Source organism: Oratosquilla oratoria, chromosome 12, assembly GCF_046742065.1.
Source record: "Oratosquilla oratoria isolate Oo_2021 chromosome 12, ASM4674206v1, whole genome shotgun sequence".
Classification (NCBI taxonomy): Eukaryota; Metazoa; Arthropoda; class Malacostraca; order Stomatopoda; family Squillidae; genus Oratosquilla; species Oratosquilla oratoria.
In genome coordinates, this window is record NC_134788.1 from 45,270,877 (window position 1) to 45,295,031 (window position 24,155).

General features: G+C 43.0%; 1 protein-coding gene across 2 annotated transcripts; it reads right to left on the reverse strand.

Moving 5' to 3' along the window:
* Positions 1 to 7,046: 7,046 nt before the first annotated feature.
* LOC143031613 (uncharacterized) lies at positions 7,047 to 19,365 on the reverse strand. 2 transcript variants are annotated; one of them, XM_076195697.1, is made up of 3 exons: positions 19,201 to 19,365; positions 18,351 to 18,703; positions 7,047 to 10,049 (listed from the first exon to the last, which is right to left on the reverse strand). In XM_076195697.1, exon 3 carries the CDS (start codon positions 9,753 to 9,755, stop codon positions 7,797 to 7,799), a length of 1,959 nt encoding a protein of 652 aa, XP_076051812.1. In that variant the 5' UTR covers positions 9,756 to 10,049; positions 18,351 to 18,703; positions 19,201 to 19,365; the 3' UTR covers positions 7,047 to 7,796. The 2 variants fall into 2 exon arrangements, with proteins under 2 accessions (XP_076051812.1, XP_076051811.1); XM_076195696.1 differs by lacking the exon at positions 18,351 to 18,703.
* Between the last annotated feature and the right edge of the window lie 4,790 nt (positions 19,366 to 24,155).

Here is a 24,155-nt window from a genome sequence, read left to right on the forward strand (position 1 = left end):
CCGTCCTCATATGGTGTTTATCTCCTTTGTTGCTGCCGGTCTGGCACAGGCCGACCTCTTCGTTGACGTCGGCAGGCGGGTTTACACCAAGACAAATACACATATTTCCCAAATCACGTAATTCTCTGTTTTCAGAGTAGTGCTTGGAAGAAAAGAGGCACACGCACACTTACTCGCTGGCTTAGCAGAGGCCCAACCCAACTCTTAATCAGAGCCCTCATCTAATCGCAGGCTGGTCGACGGAGAGGATGGGGACGCCTCTGTCCAACCGGCCCGCAACCTAATGCTGGCCTCTTCGCTGACGTTGGCGAGCGAGTTTACACATCTGACATTTACACACAATTCCCAATCACGTAATTATCTGCTTTCAGAGTTGTGATTAGAAGGAGAGAGATAATACAACATCCGCCCGCCTGTCCCCCCTCGCTCCGCCACTGACTCAACTCTACAGAATCTCAAACTCAACCTGGAGAAAACAGGCAACTCAGGCCTTGCCTGTGGCTTATCAGGAACGCGCTGTATACGCGGGAAGTGAATTCTACTCACTTCCCGTTAGCCACGACCCACGCACAAACATCTACACTTACTTTTTCTTTGACTAAAATTCGCTTCCTTTCTAATTTTCTCTTATACTACATCTCATTTCAGTTTACCTCCCACTAAAGATTTTTCCGTTTTTCCACCTTTCTCTACTTCTACGCCTCCTAATCCCGGCGTCGGCGCCGCCGTCCGAGTTCCCTGTCCACTTCTCCCGAGCCACGACCACCAACCCCTAATCGCTAGCTTAATCGCCCGGTGGCATTAGCCCTCTTTTATACACTACTATCTTTTCATTTTCTTACAGACATTCTCCCCCCCACAAAAAAAAAAAAAAAAACGATCCCGCGCAAGCGGGTGGTCTTTTCTTGCAAGTCGCGACGGTGAGCGAGATTATGCCACCCCACAACTCCGTCGCAGCAATTGTTTTCAAAACATTTAACTCGTAAAATGAATTTCTCGCCACCTACCTACTTTTCTACAGCTTCATCTACCAGTCTCTTACATTGGACATTAAATATCTTTGAAGAAAATGAAGATATACACTTACAACGTAAGCACCCTCTCATAAGACCACGGCCTGGAGATTTTAATGGAAGAACTAGGCAGCAGCAAGTGGGACATCGTGGGACTTGAGCACTGAAGTTATGCTGAATATCTTGGCTTCTAGTGCTTCAGTACTGTCAGAATAATTCAAGAGTGTGACTGAGGAATAGGAAACAGATCTCTGATGATTCTTACATTTCTTTCATCTCCATAGCACTTGCATAGTACCTTGGGACAATCCTATTCACATAAGCTCTGGAAACAACTTTTCAGGACTTCCCAGCACTTAAGTATTCTTTCAATAACACATAATGCCTTGGATCACGCCTGAATACAGCTCAGGAAATAGCTTTTTAGGACTTCGCACCCCTGAAGTATTCAGTCAATAGCTGGCAAAAGAGCCATCTAGTCACAACATGACAGAACAGACTGCAGCTATCAACCTCCAAAGGTTCACAGAATTCCTTCAACTGTGCTGCTCTTTTAGCTCAGGTGCTGAAATAGCCATACACTGAGGTCCATATTCTCAGCATCAATTTCCATTTAGATATAGAGAATCTTGTTGCATTGTCCAAAATATGAGCCAGGCAGTCTGTAGCAAAAATCTTCTATTGAGCCACACACTTGCATTGTCAGCAGTGTATAAAGACATTTTATTCAGATCCAGATCTGACGCCTCTAGTTTAGATAGTACCCTTAGATGATTCATTGTTATTGGTGTAAAAGTCACGTTACACATGGTGAGCTGTATTATCAAAATCAAAAGTATCTCAGAAGTTTTGGAAATCACTTTGTTGCAAGCATCAGTTGCTATTGAAAAGGGAAAAGCACATTATTTGATGTACTCCACATGTGCTTGTATAGAATGAAGTATTATAATATTTTCATGCTGTTTTAGTTTTCTCACATGTTACACCTTTTATCATTGAGTCACCGTATATTTCTTTGTCAACTTTTACTACACAATATGGAGTTACATATAACTACAGTGTCCTGTTCAACTGAATTTTTTCCTGTGCCATCAATATCCACATCAAAACAGCATAGTGTGTAAAATGCATGCAGATCCTCACTTCTACTTGTTAAGGATGACAAACTTTCATCACTTATATCTGTGTTCAGTTATAAAAGAAGTGTATTCATATTTTGTTTATAGAATTTACCATTTTTGTTATTACATTGCAGAAAATATCGTATACATTTTAAATGTATAACTGTATGCATCATAGTTTAGTTTTTTGTTATTACCCAAAAATGTCATGTGTGGCGCTATCATTCAGTGGGAAAAAATACAAACATCACCCAGCAGCAGGTTGCGTTCATTACCACCTTTATTAAAGCCTATATTAACCCATCAGGATGACTTCAGCTGCAACAGGTTATGGGCCCAGGCACAGGCTAGTGTTTGATGGAGATGGGGATAAATACGAGGTGTGTTAAGCGAAATTTCAAGGTTACCTGACTACCAATAAACTAGACGGGGTCTTGACAAAGACATCACCGAGTGCAGACGAGAATAAGGAAGTATATGCCGAGCTGATTCAACTGCTGGATGATAGAAGTATAGCCCTTATTCATCGAGATGCAGTTGACAAAGGCAAGGAAGCGTTAGATGTCTAAGAAATTATTATCTAGGTGCAAGTAAACCGAGGGTGATTTCTCTGTACAAGAAGTTGACGACACTCAGATTAACTGGTGATGAGGAGTTGATCGATTACATTATACGTGCAGAGGCAGCGGTAGCAGCACTCAAGAAAGCACGAGAAGATATAAGTGAGAGCATACTTATTGCTATGGTGCTCAGTGGACTCCCTACAGCATATGACACTCATGAGCTATGAAGAATCAGGAAAGTTGAAAAGCTCACGCGAAGAGAACGTGATGAATGCAAACAGTGACAGAGGCAGGCATGTGATAAAATGCTTTGAGTGTGGCAGGCCAGGCCACAAGGCCTATCAATGTCCCAGGTGAACTAGTGGTGACCAGAAGAAACCTAGCAAGTGGTGCAGTCTGTGCAGATCTGATACCCACAACACACACCAGTGCAGAAGGACGAATGAAACCACAGCACACACAGTGAACAGTGAGGGAGATGGAGCAACTGGAGGAGACAGCAGCAACGGAGACGGCACTCACAGCTTCGTATTCCAGACCAGCACTCAATCAACTAGATCTAAGGCAGGTACCAGCACATTGCTGGTAGACAGTGGTGCATCACTGTACATTATGACTGATAAATCTAGGCTTATCAAGTTCAACAAAAACTTTGACAAGCAAGTGATGCAACTAGCAGATGGTAGCAAGCAAATTAGGACTATGTTTGGCAGAGGTGATGCCAAAAAGAAATGATTATGAAAGATGCTTTATATATCCCATCATACAAGTTTGATATATTCTCTGTTCCAGCTGCCACAAGAAAAGGTGTATGTGTAAACTTTGAACCAAACCATGCAGAGCTCATGACATCAGATGGCTCTATACTCAACATGGAACGGCAGGGTAATCTGTATTTTATGAACAATGTTGGAAATAACCAGAAACACAGTAACCGCACAGCCAAAGAGTGGCATAAGGTACTTGGTCACTGTAACATGAAGGATGTTCGGAAGCTTGAGGGGGTAGTAGATGGTATGCACATTTCAGGTGACAGAGGGGATGCAAATTGTGAAACCTGCATTTTAGGCAAGATGAGCAAGTTTAGAAATAAGGAACCAGATGCAAGGGCTATAAAGAGTTTAGAACTAGTACATAGTAACATAACTGGCCCAATGAATGTAGTTGGTAGAGGTGGATTCAAATATGCTATAACATTTGTTGATGATTATTCTGGTACCTTTATGGTCTATTCATTGAAAGACAAGAGAGATGCATTATCAGCCACAGAAAGGTATTTGGCTGATACTGCTCCTTTGGTCTCAATCAAACATATGAGAACTGACAATGGTGGTGAGTATATATCCAAATAGTTTAGGTCTTTGATGGTGAAACATTAGATAAAGCAGGAGTGAGCACACAGCCCCTTATTCCCCACGTCAAAATGGCACAGCAGAATATTCATGGAGAACTCTGTGTGAAATGGCAAGATGTTTGTTACTGGAGGCTAATTTACCCAAGATGGTGTGGCCATATGCATTGAAAGCCTCTGCATACATAAGGAACTGGTGTTATAATTCAAGGATAGGGAAGACACCTGTAGAAGCAATGTCTGGGAGAAAACCTAACTTAAGTAACATGCACATATTTGGCACAATATGCTATGCATACATTCAGAATTGTAAGAAGTTGTAAAAAGGGGGTATTTGTGGTGTATGATGGGCAGAGCCCTGCTTATCTTGTGTATTTTCCTGACCAAGAGGAAGTAAGGAGAGTAAGATGTGTAAGATTTATGGATAAACATGTAGTAGAACTACCAAAGTCTATGAAAGTGATAGTGATGATGAAGTGACATGTCATCCCACATCACAAGTTCATCAGCCAGCAGTGAAGGACTCTGAACAGACAAGGAATGAGAGCAAAACTAACGAGCCAAACATTGAAAGGGAAAATCCTCCAAGAGTGAGGAACCCACCTAGGTATCTAAACGACTATGTCGTAGAGAAAGATGATGATGATTATGATTTAGCAGAGTACACCATCTATTATTGTCATAAGGTATGCGAGGTCCCAGGGACTTATTTAGAGGCTATGCAGTCCCCAGAGTCACACTTATGGCAAAAAGCAATGGAAGAGGAAATTGATGCCCTAACAGAAAATGACACTTTTGACCTGGTAATATTACCTGAAGGTAAATCAGTTGTAGGGGGCAAGTGGGTTTTTAATGTGAAAAATGACCCAGATAACGGTGACAGATACAAAGCCAGGTTCAAGATATAGACTATCATGAAACATTTTCACCAACAGCCAGGCTTACTTCACTGAGAATGTTATTGCAATTAGCTGTACAAAGTGATTATTTAGTCCATCAGATGGATGTCAGCACTGCATATCTAAATGCAGATACTGACTGTGAGGTCTACCTTGAGCAACCAGAAGGATTTGTAAAAACTGATGAATATGGCAATAAGCTACTTTGTAAACTAAGGAAGTCTCTGTATGGCTTAAAACAGAGTGGCAGAAATTGGTACAATTTATTACATGGCAGTCTAACTGAGGAGGGATTTGTACAATCACAAGCAGACCATTGTGTATATCAGAGGACAGATGAAAGAAACATCTACTGTATGGATTCTGTTTTGGGTTGATGATATAGTCATAGCTGCTAGTGATAATAAGGTGCTAAATTCTGTCAAGATGAGTATGAATAAGAGATTCAAAATGAAAGACTTGGGCAAACTGTCATGGTTCCTTGGCATTGACTTTGTATTTAACAACCGTTGTATAATGATGAATCAGAAGAGGTATTGTGAGAAAGTTCTAGAACGATTCAACATGTCAGACTGCAAACCGAAGTGTATCCCATGTGATCCTGGTATCTGTAAAACAATAGACTGTGAATCCTGCGTACTAGATAATCCTAAGCTCTATAGGAGAATAGTGGGTGGGTAGTCTAATTTATATCATGACTGCAACCAGACCTGACTTATTATGTTTTATGGTTACCAATTTATCACAGTACATGTCAAACCCAACTATAAATCATCTTGGTTTAGCTAAACATGTTTTAAGGTATGTTAAAGGAACACTTGACTATGGGTTGAAATTTGGTCAATCAGAAGCAGGATTGAAATTGACAGGTTACTGTGATTCTGACTGGGGATCTGCTGAGGACCACCGTAGTATTACTGGTTATTGTTTCAAAATGAGTACTCATGGTCCACTTACATCCTGGAAGTGCAAGAAACAGAGAGTAGTTACTCTTTCCACTTGTGAGGCAAAATATGTAGATCAGTCATGCTGTACAGGAATGTAATGTTTTAGCTCAGCTCTATGCAGATGTTACAGGATATCAGAGACACTATAATCCTGTTTGTAGATAACCAGGGTGCAATAGCCTTAGCTAAAAACCCAGTGTATCATCAAAGCATATAGACATCAGATATCATTTTATCAGAGGTCAGATCGAAAATGGATCTGTCAAACTAGTGTATGTACCCTCAGATGAAAATGTTGCAGATATGTTTACTAAACCTCTCTCCAAGGGTACTTTGTGTAAGTTTAGCACAATCAGAGGGTGACTTCAGTTTAAGGGGGGGTGTTAAGGATGACAAACTTTCATCACTTATATCTGTGTGCAGTTATAAAAGAAGTGTATTCATATTTTGTTTATAGAATTTACCTTTTTTTTTTTTATTATAGTGCAGAAAATATTATATACATTTTAAATGTATAACTGTATGCATCCTAGACTTCAGTTTTTTTGTTAATACCCAAAAATGTCGTGTGTGGCAGTCATTCGGAGGGAAAAAATACAAACATCACACAGCAGCAGGTTGTGTTCATCACCACCTTTATTAAAGCCTGTATTAACCCATCAGGATGACTTCAGCTGCAACACTACTTTTAGTAATAAATCCAAATTCTTTGCCACATTTATGGTTGTATGTAGTCTTCTTTTCAGCCTCTCTTTAAGGGTCTAACATAACACCGCTTAAATAAAGTCAACCCTTTTGGCAGATTGACAGTCTTTGAGACTCAGCGTCAGAGTCAAACAGGAGGCGGCTCCCACGAATGGGGAAGAAAGCAGAGAGTGCTGGCCCCTGACGGGGTAGAGCGATGCTGACAATCAAGCAGCGGCGGGTGGCTCCTCCCTTAAGATGAAGGGGAGAGTTGGTCCCTAATTGGGGCAGAGCATTACTGACAGAAATGGGCGATACCTGCGGCGGAAACTGGTCCTGTGTGGTGAGCAATGGGGACGAGTATAGACTTGTATGTCTCTTTTCCTCCGAGCACAAATCTAAAAACAGAGAATTGCGCGCCTTGCGAAATGTGTCAAGTGTACACCACTGTAAAAAGCAGAAAGTACATTGTTTAGATCTGTCTAAAAGGTTATTCCACTTGCCAACATCAATGAAGTCTTGCATGTGCTGGACCGGTCAGCAGTTGGGGCTAGGAGCAACATCTAATCTCTGCTGAGCCTGAGTTGTTATTGTTACTACTATTATTGTTATTACTATCATTATCATATCATTATTGTTATCATTATAATTATCTATACACAAGAGGACTCCATCATAAAATAATGATAATAAACTAGCCTGCTAAGTGATAAGTCAAACATGTCTATATATACATATCTTTATTTGTGAAACATACATATCAACAATTATAAACAAAACTATTTTCCAGCGTAAAAAGAAGGCAAGCATATAAAATGCACAATCACCGTGCTCCTGGTCATTCAATTAAACAGCAAACCCATCTATAACCTCCATGAGGTACCTCTTCCATGAACTTAATTACAACAAAGACACCAATTAGGTATTCTCGCTAGCATGCTACTTGGTTCAAGTAGAGACGAATTCGGTTACGATCTTTTGTTTTTTAAGTTTCTAAATCTCAAAATGCTTTTGTGTCAGAGTAACAAGCTAAATGACGAACAAAGAAGTTAAGCCTATACAGTACTATACGAATGTTTGACACATTGTTGAGGTGTTCTTACGGAAATCTAGAATATTGTAACCGAAATATTTTCTAGTTAGATGAAATAGCAAAACCACCATCTTTAAGGATTACCTCGCTTCCTTCCAGTATGGGTCAACGTGCGACAAATAAGGTTAATTTCTACTGTGGCTACCCATATGTTGTTTGAGATTATTCTTTCGTGAGAAAGCTGCATCACAAAGGTCACACTTGAAAGGCTCTTCTCCAGTATGGGTCATCTCGTGACGTTTGAGAGAAATCTTTTGTGAGAAAGCTGCATCGCAAAGGTCACATTTGAAAGGCTTCTCTCCAGTGTGGGTCATCATGTGATGTTTAAGAGCACTCTTTGTTGAGAGGGCCACATCGCACAGGTCACACTTGAAAGGCTTTTCTCCAGTGTGGGTCATCATGTGAGATTTGAGATTACTCTTTCGTGAGAAAGCTGTATCGCACATTTCACATTGGAAAGGTTTTTCTCCAGTGTGGGTCATCACATGATATTTGAGAGCACTCTTTGTTGGGTGAGCTGCATTGCAAAAGTCACACTTGAAGGGCTTCTCTCCAGTGTGGATCATCATGTGATATTTGAGAGAACATTTTGTGGAAAAATATTCATCACAAAGGTCACACTTGAAGGGCTTTTCTCCAGTGTGGGTCATTATGTGAGATTTGAGGATACCCTTTTGTGAGAAAGCTGCATCGCACAGGTCACACTTGAAGGGCTTCTCTCCAGAGTGGGTCACTACATGTTGTTTGAGATGACCCTTTTGTGAGAAAGCTTTGTCACAAAGGTCACACTTGAAAGGCTTCTCTCCAGTGTGGGTCATCATGTGATGTTTAAGAGTACTCTTTGTTGAGAGGGCCACATCGCACAGGTCACACTTGAAAGGCTTCTCTCCAGAGTGGGTCACTACGTGTTGTTTGAGAGTACCCATCTGTGAGAAAGCTGCATCACAAAGATCACACTTGAAAGGCTTCTCTCCAGTGTGGGTCATCATGTGATATTTAAGATCACCCTTTTGTGAGAAAGCTTTATCACAAAGGTCACACTTGAAGGGCTTCTCTCCAGTGTGGGTCATAACGTGACGTTTGAGAGTACTCCTTCGTGAGAAAGCTACATTGCACTGGTCACACTTGAAAGGTTTCTCTCCTGTGTGGGTCATCACGTGATCCTTAAGAGAACTCTTAAATAAGAAAGCTGCATGGCAAAGGTCACACTTGAAGGGCTTCTCTCCAGAGTGGGTCGTCACTACGTGTCGTTTGAGACTACCCATACATGAAAAAGCTGCATCACAAAGGTCACACTTGAAAGGCTTCTCTCCAGAGTGGGTCACTACGTGTTGTTTGAGATTATTCATCCGTGAGAAAGCTTTATCACAAAGGTCACACTTGAAGGGCTTCTCTCCAGTGTGGGTCATCACGTGATATTTGAGATTATGCTTTAGTGAGAAACCTACATTGCACAGATCACACATGAAACGCTTCTCTCCAGTGTGGGTCATCATGTGAGATTTGAGGTTACCCTTTCCTGAGAAAGCTGCATCGCACAAGTCACACTTTAAAGGCTTTTCTCCAGTGTGGGTCCTTATGTGATACTTGAGACTACTCCTTCGTGAGAAAGCTGCATCGCACATGTCACATTGGAAAGGTTTCTCTCCTGTGTGGGTCATCACGTGACGTTTGAGAGCACTCTTTTGTGAGAAAGGTGCATCGCAAAGGTCACACTTGAAGGGCTTCTCTCCAGAGTGGGTCACTACGTGTTGTTTGAGAACACTCTTAAGTGAGAAAGCTTTATCACAAAAGTCACACTTGAAAGGCTTCTCTCCTGTGTGGGCCCTGATATGATATTTGAGATGACATTTTTTTGAGAAACTTGCTTCACAAATGTCACATTGGAAAGGCTTCTCTCCTGTGTGTGTCATGATGTGATATTTGAGATCATAATTTCTTGAGAAAGCTGCATCACACTGGTCACACTGGAAAGGCTTTTCTCCATTGTGGGTCATTGTGTGAGATTTGAGACTACTTTTTTGTATGAAAGCTGCATTGCAGAGGTCACACTTGAAAGGGTTTTCTCTAGTGTGGGTCATCATGTGTCGTTTGAGATCATTCCCTTGTGCGAAAGCTGCATCACACAGGTCACACTTGAAAGTGTTGTCTTCTCCAGTGTGGGACGTCACTTGTTATTCAAGAACACTAATTCATGAGAAATCTGCATCAGGCAAGATACTGGAAAAGTTTCTCTCCAGTGTGAATCATATCATATCAAAGACAACTCACGAGACAGATAAGTCACAGACGCCACACAGGATTCTCTTTGTTATATGACAAATTGAAGGAATCTTTGGATAGCCTTTTCCAATGAAATGGTGATATTCACCCTCGACCTGAAAGAAAATATTTGATAACTTTGACATCTAACTTTTTAAGGAACACAAGCATATACAAATACAGTGGGGCATTAACCAAAATACAGTAGGGGGAAGGGACAAACAACTCGTATCATAGAAGAAATTTAAAGGAATAAGAAAGAAATAGAAGGTAGAACAAATAACACTGACGTTGTTGAATAAATATTACAGAGATAGAGGACACGAGAAAGGTATTGGTGTATAATGTGTGATACAATAACATAGAAATAAGTAATCTTTGTCAAATTTTCATTTAGGATCAGTACACACACAAACAACAACAACAACAAAGAACGATGTCATAAATCAACATTTGAGATTCATGAGAATCTGCTATTCATTTTTACGGCATTTTTTCCCCCCCATATTGCAGTGAACCCCCCATCCCCTAACATCAGGGTTGGAGGGGTATTGGGTCCATGTTATTGTGGCAAAGTAGCATGCAGTTGATACTTTAGGGTCTATATGGGGTGCCCCTATGGACCAGAGCCACACATCATTTTGTCTGTGATAGAGGAAAACTCTGTTCATGGGGGAAATGATGACACTTTTATACTACGACTGTCCCTCCATTATGCTGCCCCCAACGCTTTGTCACTGTCCTGTACCATTTTTCTGAATATTAATTTCCTTTTTTCGCCTACCCTCTGGTGGGGGAAGAGAATGCTACCACCAAGTCTTTCCACTTGAGTCGTAAAAGACAACAAAAAATGGGACGGGGGAAGGGAGTAGGAGTCCTACTACTTGTAGCCCCAAAAGGGGACATTCCTAAAAAAGTAAAGGCATAAGAGGGTCTGGGAGTTTTCCAACCAGTACCCTAAAGTTTGGGTCTTTTAATGTGCATGGATGTGGTACAGATGAAAATAAAAGAGAAGAGATAGGCAGTATGTTTGTGAGAAGAAAGATGGATGTGCTGGCTTTGAGTAAAATTAAAATGAAAGGAGGGGCGAGTGTGAGTTTGGGAGTGTAGCTGGGAGGTACTCAGGAGTGAAGAGGGGACAAGAGAGAGAAGGGGTGGCTATACTAGCAAGTGAAGAGATAAGTAAGCGTGTAGTGGAGTGGAAGGAGGTTTCATCAAGGTTGATGTGGATGAAGGTGAAGCTGGGAAGGGAGATGTAGGTTTTTGTAAGTGCATATGGGCCTGGTGGTGAGAAGAGCATAGAGGAAAGGGAGGCTTTTTGGGTAGATATAAATGAATGCATAGAGGGATTAGGAAGAAATGTCAATGTAGTTTGTATTGGGAGACCTTGATGCTATGGTCCACTACATTAAGGTATGGGAGACCTTAATGTAGTGGAGAGTTGATGGTGGAGATGTGTCTTGAAAGAGAGTTGATGATAGCAAATACAGTGTTTAGGAAGAAAGTCAAGCATAAGTACACATGGGAGAGGATGGTGGATGGAAGGTTGGCAGATAGAGCATTAATGGACTATATAGAGGTGACCAGGAGTGTGGTAGGAAGAGTTAAGGATGTACATGTCCTGAGGGGAGAGAGTGGGGGAATATCAGATCATTTTCTGTTGGAAGGTAAATTGAGAGTGGAGAATAGGTGGAGGAAGAAGAAAAGGGCAGAAGGTAGGGAGGTACTTAGAGTGAACTGCTTAAATGAGAAAGAAAAGAAGGAGTATAAGAAGAAGCTGAGAGAGGAAGGGGAGGGAGTAAAGGATAGAGTAGAACTAGGAGTGGAGGAGGAATGGGGATGGTTCAAGGAGGGAGTCACAAGGTGTGCAAAGATGGTGTGTGGAACAAGGAAGGCGGGAGGAAATAGAAGGAAGGGTAGTGAGTGGTGGGATGAGGAAGCAAAGAAGGGTGTAGAAGAGAAGAAACAGGCATTCATAGATTGGCTACAAATTAGGACGAGGGAATCGTATGAGAGGTACAAAGTAAAGAGAAGGGAAGTTAAGCATAAGATAAAGAAAGCAAAGAGGAGAGCAGATGTGAAATGGGGTAAGAGTAAGACAGAAAATTTTGAAAGCTGTTTTGGAAGGAAATTAAAAGAGGAAGAGGAGGCGAATCAAGTAGAGAGGAAAAGGTAAAAGGTGCAGATGGAGAGATGATAATGGAAGAGAAGGCAGTGAGAGGAAGGTGGGCAGAGTATTTTAGGGAGTTGCTAAATGTGAAGGATAGGGAGGGAAGGGTAGTTGCAGTGGGAAGCACTAAGAAAATGAGAGTGATGAGTGAGGAAAATGAAGGAGAAATAGGGAAGGATGAAGTGAAAGCAGCTGTTAAGATGATGAGAGCAGGTAGGGCACCTGAGTTGGATGGATGCTATACAGAATGTCTGAAGAAAGGAGGTACAGTTATGGTGGACTGGCAGGTGAGGTTATTTGATGTTTGTTTAGGAGAGGGTAGAGTGCCGGAGGACTGGAGGAGTGCCTGTATCATTCTGCTTTACAAGGGATATGGGGACAAGTGTGAGTGTAGCAATTTCAGAGGGATCAGCTTGTTGAGTGTAGTTGGGAAGGCATATGGGAGGGTCTTGATTGAGAGGATTAGGAGAGGAACAGAGGGAGTAATTGGTGAGGAACAGTGTGGGTTAAGCAGGGGGTAAATACTTTTTTTTTTTTTTTCCCAGAGCCATTTTTAATTTTTTTTTTTTTTAATTTCACCAGAGCCATTTTTTTTATTACCAGAGCCATTTTTGATACTCCCAGAGCCATGTTTTTGCAGGTTAGAGTACCACCACTGCCCCGATCCACTTCAAGCCAATCTAGGTTCCACGAGTTTATAGTAGATTCATGCTTTACTGGTTTTCGTTTTCCTTGGCCCTTGCCCGTAGAGTTTGAATTAGGCTTTGCTGGTCCAGAAGCAGTTCCTGCCATCAAAACACTCTCCCTCGCTTTGGAAAAGACTGAATCTGAGGGCAAACCATCTTCACTCGCTTCACTAGAAATCGCTCCATGATATATGATCATCGAAAGTTTGGCATGGACGTGATGTATGAACCTAGCTACCGTAAACCTAAGCTAGCTAATGAATCATTTTTCATTTTTGTATCTTTTGTTCTCCCTTCAAAGATTCATAATTATGAACTGAATATATAATTATCAAATGTTCATATTCATACTTAAATGTATTTACTTTCAATTACTAACCAAACATTTGATTCTATTTTGTTTTCTCATAAATACGCAAACGAGGATATAAATGGGATTTCCAGTTTCCCTCCTAGGCCTTGAGCGAGTTTGTATATGTACAGTGTACGCATGCATGCAGTGATGTGGTATTGGGTATGGTGCATTGTACATGTAGTCACCGCATTGATTGGGCAGCTAGTTGCATGCAACCAATGAACTTCCCTGCATACAGGTACCATGTAATTCGCAACTAGCGACATTATGTAGTAAGATAGTCATGTAGAGTTTAGTCAACATGTACTAGTATATGCGCGCATGCAGCTGATATGAAGCTAGGCTAGGTAAGCCATTGAACTCTAGCAGCTATACTGCGTACACATACGTACGTACATCAACAAATTAAAGTTGATTGATGCGTTGGATTTATGATATCGATTGATAATGCAATGATTGATCATGGGTAAGTTGTGTTTGCTCTGATCCTTTCATCAATGGTGATGGGATTCAGGGATTGCCAAATGATGGATAATGCATGAAAAAGGTTGAATCTTGCCGCGGGAGCGATTTTTTTTTTTTTGTGGGGGATCGCTCCCGCTATTGGATTTGCGAAAGCGACATTGAAATTTTCCCAAGCAAAATCGCATGTCGCTCCCATGTATCTTTTTCGCTGGGGTTAAGGACAGGTAGGGGTTGTGTAGATCATATTTTTGTGGTAAGACAGATATGTGAGAAAGCAATAGGAAAAGGTAAGGATGTTTTTTTGGGATTTTATGGATCTGGAAAAGGCTTCCGACAGGGTAGACAGGAAGGTACTGTGGGAGGTACTGCAGATATATGGGATAGGAGGAAAGCTGTTAAGAGTAGTCAAGAGTTTTTACGACAGTAGTAGAGCTTGTGTTAGGATTAGAAATGGAGCGAGTGAATGGTTTGAGGTATAGGTGGGATTTCCTCAGGGATGTGTTATGTCGTCCTGGTTGTTCAATCTTTACATGGATGAGGTGGTGCGAGAGGTGAATGCAAGGGTAGTGGCTCAGGGGTTGGAGATGATTAAAGAAAATGGAGAAAAGTGGGAGGTGAGCCAGTTGTTTGCCGATGACACTGTGCTTGTAGCAGGAGCAGAGGAGGGATTGAGGAAGTTAGTGACAGAATTTGAGAAGGTGTGTGAAAGAAGGAAGCTGAAGATAAATGTGGGCAAAAGTAAGGTGATGAGATGTACAAAGGGAGAGAGTGACAGCAGGCTGGAAGTGAGAATTAAGGATGAAAGACTGGAAGAAGTGGATAGTTTTAGATACCTGGGAGCAAATGAGGAAGGAAAGGGAGGAGTGGGGGTGGAGGTAGAATGTAGAATGAGAAGTGAGTAAATGCCTTGGTGGATTAAAAAGTATAATGAGATATAGACATCTGGGAATGGATGCTAAGAGGAGGTTATATGAAGGAGTGATTGTGCCAACAGCATTGTACAAAGCAGAAACATGGAACATAAGAGAGGAAGAGAGAAGGAGCTTGAATGTGTTTGAGATGAAATGTCTGAGAAGTATGATAGGGGTTACTAGGCTAGATAGAGTGAGAAATGAGGTGGTGAGGAGAACAGGGGTGGAAAGGAAGCTGGGAGGTAGGGTTGATGAAAGAGTATTAGGATGGTTTGGACACTTGGAAAGAATGAGTGAAGAAAGATTAGTAAAAGAAGTGTGGAAGGCAGAGGTGGAAGGAGTGAATATGAAAGGGCATCCTAGGATGAGAAGGATGGATGGGGTGAAAGGGGCATTACAAAAGAGAAGAATGTCTGTGGAGGAAGGATGGGAGAGGATAGAAGATAGGGGTGAATGGAGAAGGGTTGTGTGTGGATGATGCTGTGATGCATGAGGGGGAGTGGGTGGGGGATGGGGGGTGAGGAAGTATGTATGAGAAAAAATTTGACGCAGCCTGAAGGGATTTCTCCCCGTCTTCTCCTTTTCTGCATGAGGGGATGGAGAGAGGGGGTCGCCAAATTTATGAAGCCGCCTTGCTGTGGATGTGCTGTGTCTGGCAACACTGCTTCTGACCCAGGGCAGTGGAGAGGATGTAGGGATGACCCGTCATCCAGGAGATGCCAAGATGAGAGGGAGGGTGGAGGGGAGGGGAATATATAGGAAATGGAATGGTTGGGAGTGGTTTCTATGCATTTTTCTTTTTGGCTACCCCCCATGTAAGGGGGTAAAAGCCTTTGGTATATGTATGTACCACCAGAAGCTAATAGATAAAAATACAATTGTTGATTTTTTCATATCTGTGTGAGAAGTAAATTACTTATAATCAATGTATCCTAACCTGTCTCTACCTACACTTAGGATATGTTGGATTCACCACTCCCTTCCATCAAATACTAAAACGAGGCAAACAATTGGGATTATTCTTATTCAGTAAAAACAGCCAGTACAAACGAGTTCCAAGTAACTTGTGTGACTCTATGTGCCTTGTAGCAGTCTTACACATAAATCAACAAAATATTTAAGTTTTTAGGTTAAGGGGTACTATACTATTTCAAGAACATTCTGATACAAAGTATATTACTTGCTAATATTTTAGAAGTATGATGAAAATATACAAATATATCGAGGCATTAACCAGAGTACAGCAAGTTTAGAGCCATCTTACATCTCACCCTGACGACCGACGCACCATTCGACGTAAGAAAGACTTCCCCACAGACTCAGACTATACACCCTTCATAGACAGTCAGACAAATCTCATAATGCATAATCTCAAGCACTCATCTGCCTGTGGCCCTGATAACATAAGCAACATCCACCTAAAACACATTGGACCACAAGGTATACACGCACTCACAAACATTGCAAACTACAGCTATTCACACAACACTATACCCGACATCTGGAAGCATGGTAAAATAATCACCATTCCAAAACCGAACAAAGACCCAACAATCCCAACATCGCACCGCCCAATCACACTTCTCTGCACCCCCTCTAAAGTCATTGAACGCCTAATACTTAGACTTGTCACACCATATATTCCCCTTGCTGACTCACAACACGGTTTTAGGCCACTACACTCCACAAACACTCTTCTGACAAACCTCACACAAAGAATTTTAGATGGCATCAATTCAGATAGGCCCCACCACAGAACACTTCTTATAACATTGGACATTAGTAAAGCTTTTGATGCTATCCCCCGCCACAGCCTAATAAATAAAATATATAACACAGACATGCACAATAACACCAAAAGATGGCTGGCCAATTATCTGGCAGGCAGGAATGCTCATGTGTCATATAATGGCCAATCATCGCACATCAGAATCATTAAGAACGGAGTACCACAGGGCTCAGTTCTATCCCCCACATTATTTAATCTATACATGCATGACTTACCCACACCAGACACCTCAGAAATACAAATCTCTTCCTACGCAGACGACATAACAATCACATGCACACATCATAACACAGACAAAGCTGCAGAAATAATCCAGCCTTACCTTGACACACTCAACACATGGTTCATCACAAACAGACTCAAAATAGCTCCAACCAAATCTACAGCAACACTTCTCACCAACTGGACAATAGAACACAAATACATACCTCATCTCTACATCAACAACACTCTAATACCACACACAAACACACCGAAAATTCTTGGTGTAACATACGATACATCCATGTCTTTCAAACAACACCTCACAAACATAAAAAGCAAATGCACACCTAGACTTAACGCACTTAAGTCAATCACTGGAACAACATTTGGACAAAACAAAGAAACTAATATAACAATATACAAACAATGCATACGCTCAGTGATGAATTATGCGAGTCCTGCATGGGCTCCTAATCTCAGTGAGACACACCACAACACCCTTCAAATCATACAAAACAAAGCCCTAAAAACAATTACAGGCTGCACAAATACAACACCTACAGACCATTTACACCATGAAACAAAAGTCCTCAAAGTCAAGGACCACCTCGACATGAGAGGCACACAAACACTTGCTGCAGCCACCACAAACACATCACACCTGCTACACTACATAGCAGAACACCCACACACACCAAGAAACATTAAAACTACACCCAAAGACCTTTATTACGCACAGATACTCTCTTCTCTTCCTCCACAACCACCAAATACCAGCCTCCGGAAACATATTCATAATCATATCACTCACCGCTCCATTAACACACTGAAAGACAACACACTGCTGCATGCCAGACCCCCTGATATCCACCCTTCTGAATCCTCTCTCCCATGAAAGGACAGAGTCCACTTGGCCAGACTGCGATGCGGTCACCACCCAGCACTTCTAAGCTACCAGAAGAGGCTGGACGACCGTATTGTGAACAGCTGCCCAGGATGTAACACTTCACCCCATACCATACAACACATAATGGAAGACTGCATTATACACAATCATGCACGCAAACAACACAACATACACTCTATAAAGGATTTGTGGGAAAACCCAGTTTCGGCTGTGGCCTTCCTTGGGGAGACGGGACTGCTCGGACAGACAGTCTAGGGAACGACAACAACAACAACAAACAACTTGCACTAAAGAAGCTTAAAGGAAGAAGAAAATGGATGATTGAAAAAATGTTGAAATTATATAACATAGAAACTAGAAAAAACAGAGACTGGTAAAGTGAAAATTAACAGAGAATTAAGAAGTCACTTACTTCTCTCAATCTACACTCTACCTCCAATTCCACTCCTCCCTTTCCCGCCACACTCACACCCAAGTATGAGAATAATAATAAAGTTAGATGATGAAGGATACAATGACACAGATAACTGGAAATGAGAAGTATTGGTAATACTTTCGCAGAGGTGTACAACCACTCAACTATCAATGATATTGGAAATCAATGTTCATTTGACCTTTGCTAACCCTTTATTTGTCTCCATTTGTCAGGGAACACCTCGCTGACTAATGGAGACCTGTGGGTCAATTTTTGGCTTTGACCATGGGCGTAATATAGCAATAGAAAACTAATTATTAATTTTATAAATTATAATGTATCAATGTAATATGCAATTTTGTGAGTGGAAAAAAAAAAGGTGCTAAAACAGATTTCATAAGTAATGAAGTTGTGTCGGACAAATGGTACGCCATGTTTGTTATGACAGATGCAGACGTCAAATTGAAAAGGATGATAAATTCGTCTAACCTAACCTGTGTTTAAGAAATCATTACCTGCAAATTAAATATCATTCGGCTCGTCCTTGTCATCGTGAGAGACATTGGCGGGCTTTTCAACCACTCTCTCAGCTTGCAGCTTGAAGGAATGCATGTATCTTCACTCCATAACATTCCTTCAAGAAAATGGACCTGGCGAAGTACTGTCGGAAGTACCAAGGCCATCAATTGACAGTCGACAAGATGGCGTCCCGATCCTATGCTACTGACTTTGTTCATTAGCATATTTGCTTGTACCAAGGTATTTTTTATTTTCATTTCCACCCACAAAATTGCATATTACGTTGACCATGGGCGCTGTATTGCGCCCATGGTCAAAACTAAGAAAAATAACAACCTGTGTCACAGGCCTGAAAATAAAACAAAAAATATGTTTATTATCTTTGAGTGAAAAAAATAAAGAAATAAAATAATCCCTACCTATATCTAGGAAAGGTTACACTCACCCCCCCCCCACCTCGGTTTCATCATCGACTAAAATAAGGCACACGGTGGGAATAGCTTGTTGAGTTATGGTTATTTGGGCACTTGAAATGAATTACAAACAAATTGTCATGAAAACCGGTTGGAATTAACATCAACCCAGACAAAATCAACTCATGAACTGATAAAGAAAATAACCTGGTATTTTTTTTAGAAGTGCACACCTACGTGATATAGCAATTAAATAATAATTTTGTAAATTATAATAATTATAATACATCAATAAATACATGTACCCGATTATTCAGCCTATATATTTTTTCTTTATCCTAGGACTACACTAACCAAAAGCAAATGCCTCATTACCACACAATAAATACATGTACAAAATTGACGAGTGTCCATAATAACACTTGTTACCTACACAACGGTTGTGCTTGCATTTCCTATGCCACTTGCTTGTATCGAATTAATACTATGTAGAGAGTGAATTTCTGAAATTTGATTTTTGTTCCGAGGAAGACAAAGCGGCAGCCCCCTTAGAAGATTGTAAACAAAAAGTGTACATAACAAACTCTGCACATGTAGGCATTTGTAATTCTTGAAATCAATCTTATTAAATATTGTCGACAATTTTGTCCTTATTTAAACATGTATAATGAGGAGAGGAAATATAATATTTTACAAAACATACAAAATATACTTAGACGTGTTGATTTGTCAACTATATAATTTAATGAAGGCGATTTTTCAAGCGCACTGTTTATGTTACATACAACATGCATTCGTATAGCATAAATAGAGAGCTGAAAGAATGTTGTATTAATGTTTACTCTTCAGAGAACAACATAATGTCACAACTGTGGCGTTGTGACACACTGCCTAGTGCTTTCCATTTTCCGTCGTCTTCATCCCCGTCGGCTATTACATTTCCTTTGCTCTATGGAAGTGCTGGAAGCCTTAAGGCCTCCAGTAACTACTTCTTGGTATTTGTGTTCCCCCCTCTCCCCAGCAAACGTTGTGAGAGTTTAGCGCGAATTGGATGCAGTTGTAGTAGTTTTTGGTTCGGAACAACGGCAGGGCAAATGAAAATCAACACAAAATATCTAATCTCTTTCTTTTTGGTAATTAGCCACAAGGTGCGACACTGGAAGGGTCACATGAGAAATATAGGCGAAGCTCGGACTAAGGCCACAGCTTAGTGCTTATATTTGAAAAGAGGCACACGCACACTTTCTTGCTGGCAAAGCAGAGGCCCAAACCGTCTCTCGCAGGACGCCCAATCTGATCGCAGGCTGGTTGACGGAGAGACTTGGGGCACCTTTCTGTCCAACCGGCCCGCAACCTAACGCTGGCCTCTCGCTGACGCTGGTGAGCGAGTTTACACTTCTGACATTTACGCACAATTCCCAATCGCGTAATTCTCTGTTTTCAGAGTTGTGATTGGAAGGAAAGAGACCATACAACACCCGCCCGTCTGCCCCTCCCTCGCACCGCCACTGAATCGACTCTTCCGGAATCCAAACCCAGCCTGGGGATAAACAGGCAACGCTCGCCCCACCTGTGGCTCATCAGGAACGCGCTCGCCAGCGATGGCGGCGAGGAGTTATCTCCTTGCGGCTGCCGTTCTGGTTACGGATCTCTTCGTTGACGTCGGCAGGCGGGTGTACACCGCCCGTCTGCCCCCCCTCGCACCGCCACTGGATCAACTCTAAAGGACTTCAAACCCAAAACCTGGGGGTAATCAGGGTACGCTTGCCCCACCTGTGGCTTATCAGGACGCCCTCTACACGCGGGAAGTGAAATCAACTCACTTCTCGTAAGATACACACATACACCTCTCACGAGCAGAGCCACAACACACGCACAAACATCTACATTTACTTTTTCTTCGACTAAAATTCGCTTCCTTTCTAACTTTCTCTTCTACTACATCTTCTCATTTCAGTTTACCTCCCACTAAAGATTTTTCCGTTTTTCCACCTTTCTCTACTACTACGCCTCCTACCATTTTCTAAACTTTCGTTGATGATCCTAATCCTAACCCCGGCGTCAAGCGCTGCCCTCCAAGCTCCCAGTCCATTTCTCCTAAGCCACGACAACAAATAAGCCCCTAATCGCTCGCAATTCGCCCGGTGGTAATAGCCCTCTTTTATACACTACTATCTTTTCATTTTCCTACAGACATTCTTCCCCTCCCACAAAACCCGATCCCGCGCAAGCGAGGTGGTCTTTCCTTGGAATCCAGTACTTGAAAAAGCTGTAACAAGCGAAACGTAGTACCAATAAAGGTTTCGATCTCACAAGGAGTTTATTCTCACAGTCTTGTCGGCTTTTGCCATTGTGATTCATGAAAATGGAACCCTTGACAGCAAAACAAAATGAAGCGTCGTTGAAGTGTAATCCTTCTTAAGAAAGTTGTATCACACAGGTCACACTGGAAAGGTTTTTCACCAGTCTGTGTCATTGTGTGATATTAAACATTTTGGTGTTTTATGATTTTTTGTTTTATTTGACCAAATGAGAAGAATATTGTCATCGGAGTTTAATGGGTTGAGGTGACTTGTACGATCTGAGTCCAGCAGACGCCACACAGGTTTCTCTTTATCATATGACTGCGACATTGATACTTAATAATCAAATACACAGGAAAATGAGCGGCTGAATAAATACTGCAAAGAAATAGAGGACACATTCACAAATAACACCACAGTCGGACGAGGGTTCAGTAAGCGAAACTATATGTTTCGGTTCCTAACTGCAATCCTCTTCAATACTAGAATTTTTTTTTTTTCCTTCTTTTTTTACGAGTCCCAGCGGAGGGGTCCGATTTAAGGACTGTCTTTTAGTTTCTCAATCTTAGTTGTGTGTGGTGTGTTGCTAAACAGTTGTGGGTACTAGTGTGTACAACTAGTCCGTTTCCGGGAAAATGGTGGGCGTCAGGGCCTGCCAGTGGCGCTATAACAAGTGTCCAACTGGTGAGGTGGAGATTAGGTGGGCTGCCATGATGATGCTGTGGTGGTCGGTGATTGAATATAACTTAGACATTCTTGGGGGGTTCTCTCCTAGGATGTTCAGCAGCGGCTGGAAGTGGTTACGAAGGACGGGGCATAGGAATATGCAGTGGAAGAAATAGACCAGCTCCGTCCCGCAGGCACAGACGGTTTTCAGGAAGCGGGTTCGCCAGTAATTGACACGGATTCTTGAGATGAGGTGAAGAATGCGGGTTGGAAGTGGAGGGGGGTGGGTCCAGAAGGTTCCCGTGCTGCAGAGGTCTTGATGGGCCAGCCTCGGGTACCGGCAGTCCCGGTGTATTCGTCTGACCAGAGATCCCATGTGGCTTGGTCGATTTGTTGTTGTTGTTGGCATCACCTGTTGAGAAGCAGAGCGAGATGCAATCCTCTTCAGAGGTTAGGGCCCCTCATTTGGAGGCTTGGTCAGCCACCTCGTTTCCATGGATGCCTACATGGGAGGGCACCCACTGGAAACGAAGACGGAGGCCGCGTCGTGCGATTTCCTCTGAAAGGATTAGGATTTCCTTGAGGATTCCCGGTCTTGTTTTGCGGTACTCGCTCTGCATTACAGCCAGGCTGGACTGGGAGTCCGATAGGACGACTGCCTGCGCTGGGGGACGGGGGAGAGCTTTGACTTTAGTTAAAGCTTCTCTGATGGCGACGAGATCGGCAGTTAGGATGGTGGTGGGTGGAAGCTTCACTTCGAAGTGCTCTCACGTGGGCTCGAGGAACAGTCCTGCTCCTGTTCTGCCGTCGCTGAGCACCGATCCGTCTGTGAAGATCTTTAAGTCGTCCGCGTATTCCTTAGCCAGCAGTTATTTAATACAGGTGGCGATTTGGTGTGGGGGATCTTCTTTGGCTACTCCAGGGCCGTTGGTTCGCACCTCCGGCGGCTTCATGATCCAGGGTGGATATGGATCAACTTGGGCTTGGGGGACACGGAGGCGGTCGGCTGGCTCTATTCCCGCTCTCAAACAAAGGTCGCAGACAGCGATCAGACAACGTTCTGGCACAGTAGATGGGGCTGGGTTCCAGCCTTCGCCTAGTTCAGTATCCGTGGAGTTAGGTACCCTCGCTGAGCTGAAGAGGTACCTGCAGGAGTCTCTCTTCAGGCGATGCCAAAGTGGGAGGAATCCGGCTTCTCAGTATACTTGCTCCTGAGAGACAGATTGCAGGAGGCCGAGTCCTAGTCTAAGTGCTTGGCACTCGACTGTAGCCATGCGACGGATGGCCGACATCGGCAGGTTATGCAAAGCTTGTGCGTAAAACAGAAGCCGGGAGCGGACTAGACTCTGGGTGAGGTGGATGAGTGTTTCTCTGCGCTGGCCCCATGGTTCGTGTCGGACGGCCCGAATGAGGTTGAGGGCACGTCTGGCACTGCTTATGGCTTCTCGGACCTGACTGGTCCAGCAACCATCTTTTTTGAAAGATGACGCCCAGGTACCTGACTGAGGGTGAGGGGGCACTTCTGTGCCGCAGATGCTGAGGACGTTCCAGGTTGGGTAGTGGCCTCTGTTGTAGCCAGGAAGGTGCACCGACATGTACACTGTCTTGTTTGGAGAGAGTAGGAAGCCGAGGCTTTCGAGGTGGTGGACAACACTGTCTACTTGACTTTGGAAGAGGCGAAGTTCTGCCTTGTGTTGGGCAGAGTCCTTCTTCGGGCGTCTATGCCTTGATCGGCGCCATACGGCTATATCGTTGGCACAGGAGGTAATAGTGGTGTCCTTCCTCAGCCCTTTCCCGATGTCACCTAGCATTAGGGCGAAGAGGGTGGGTGCCACCACTGAGCCTTGGGGGGCTCCCATGTCAACGGGCATTCGCCCGCTCAAGACTCCCTTCCAGCGCACCGGGGAGGAAGGAGCGAACGAAAGAATACAGCGCTAGGGAGACTTCGATAGATTTAAGCTTCAGCAGAAGTTTGGCGTGCCAGACGGTGTCGATGGCTTGGGCGATGTCCAGGAAGCAGGTGTGTGGAATTCTCTTCTGCCACTGGGCCTTGCGGACATGTTCTGCGAGTCGCACGATGTGGTCATTGATGCTTCTTCCTCTTCGGAACCCTGCTTGAAGCTTCGGGAGTGCACCCTTGGTCTCGATGGTGTGAGTGAGGCGATTTAAGACCATCCTCTCGTAGACTTTCCCAACGTGAGGTGAGGGATATGGGTCTATGGCTGGCCACCATGTGACGTGGCTTGTTGGTTTTGGGGATTGGGGTGACCGTGGCTACCTTCCAGGCACCCGGGACTACTCCCTCTGCCCAACATTTGTTAAGAAGAGACAGGAGGGTGTCCTGGAGGGGGAGAGGGAGATGTCTCAGTAGGGGGTAGGTGAATTTGTCAGCTCCTGGGGATGCCGTGGAACCCTGAGT

Excerpts from the sequence above, each read along its gene's own strand:
- LOC143031613 (XM_076195696.1), bottom strand. The coding sequence starts at position 9,755 with ATGATGACCCACACTAGAGAAAACCCTTTCAAGTGTGACCTCTGCAAT.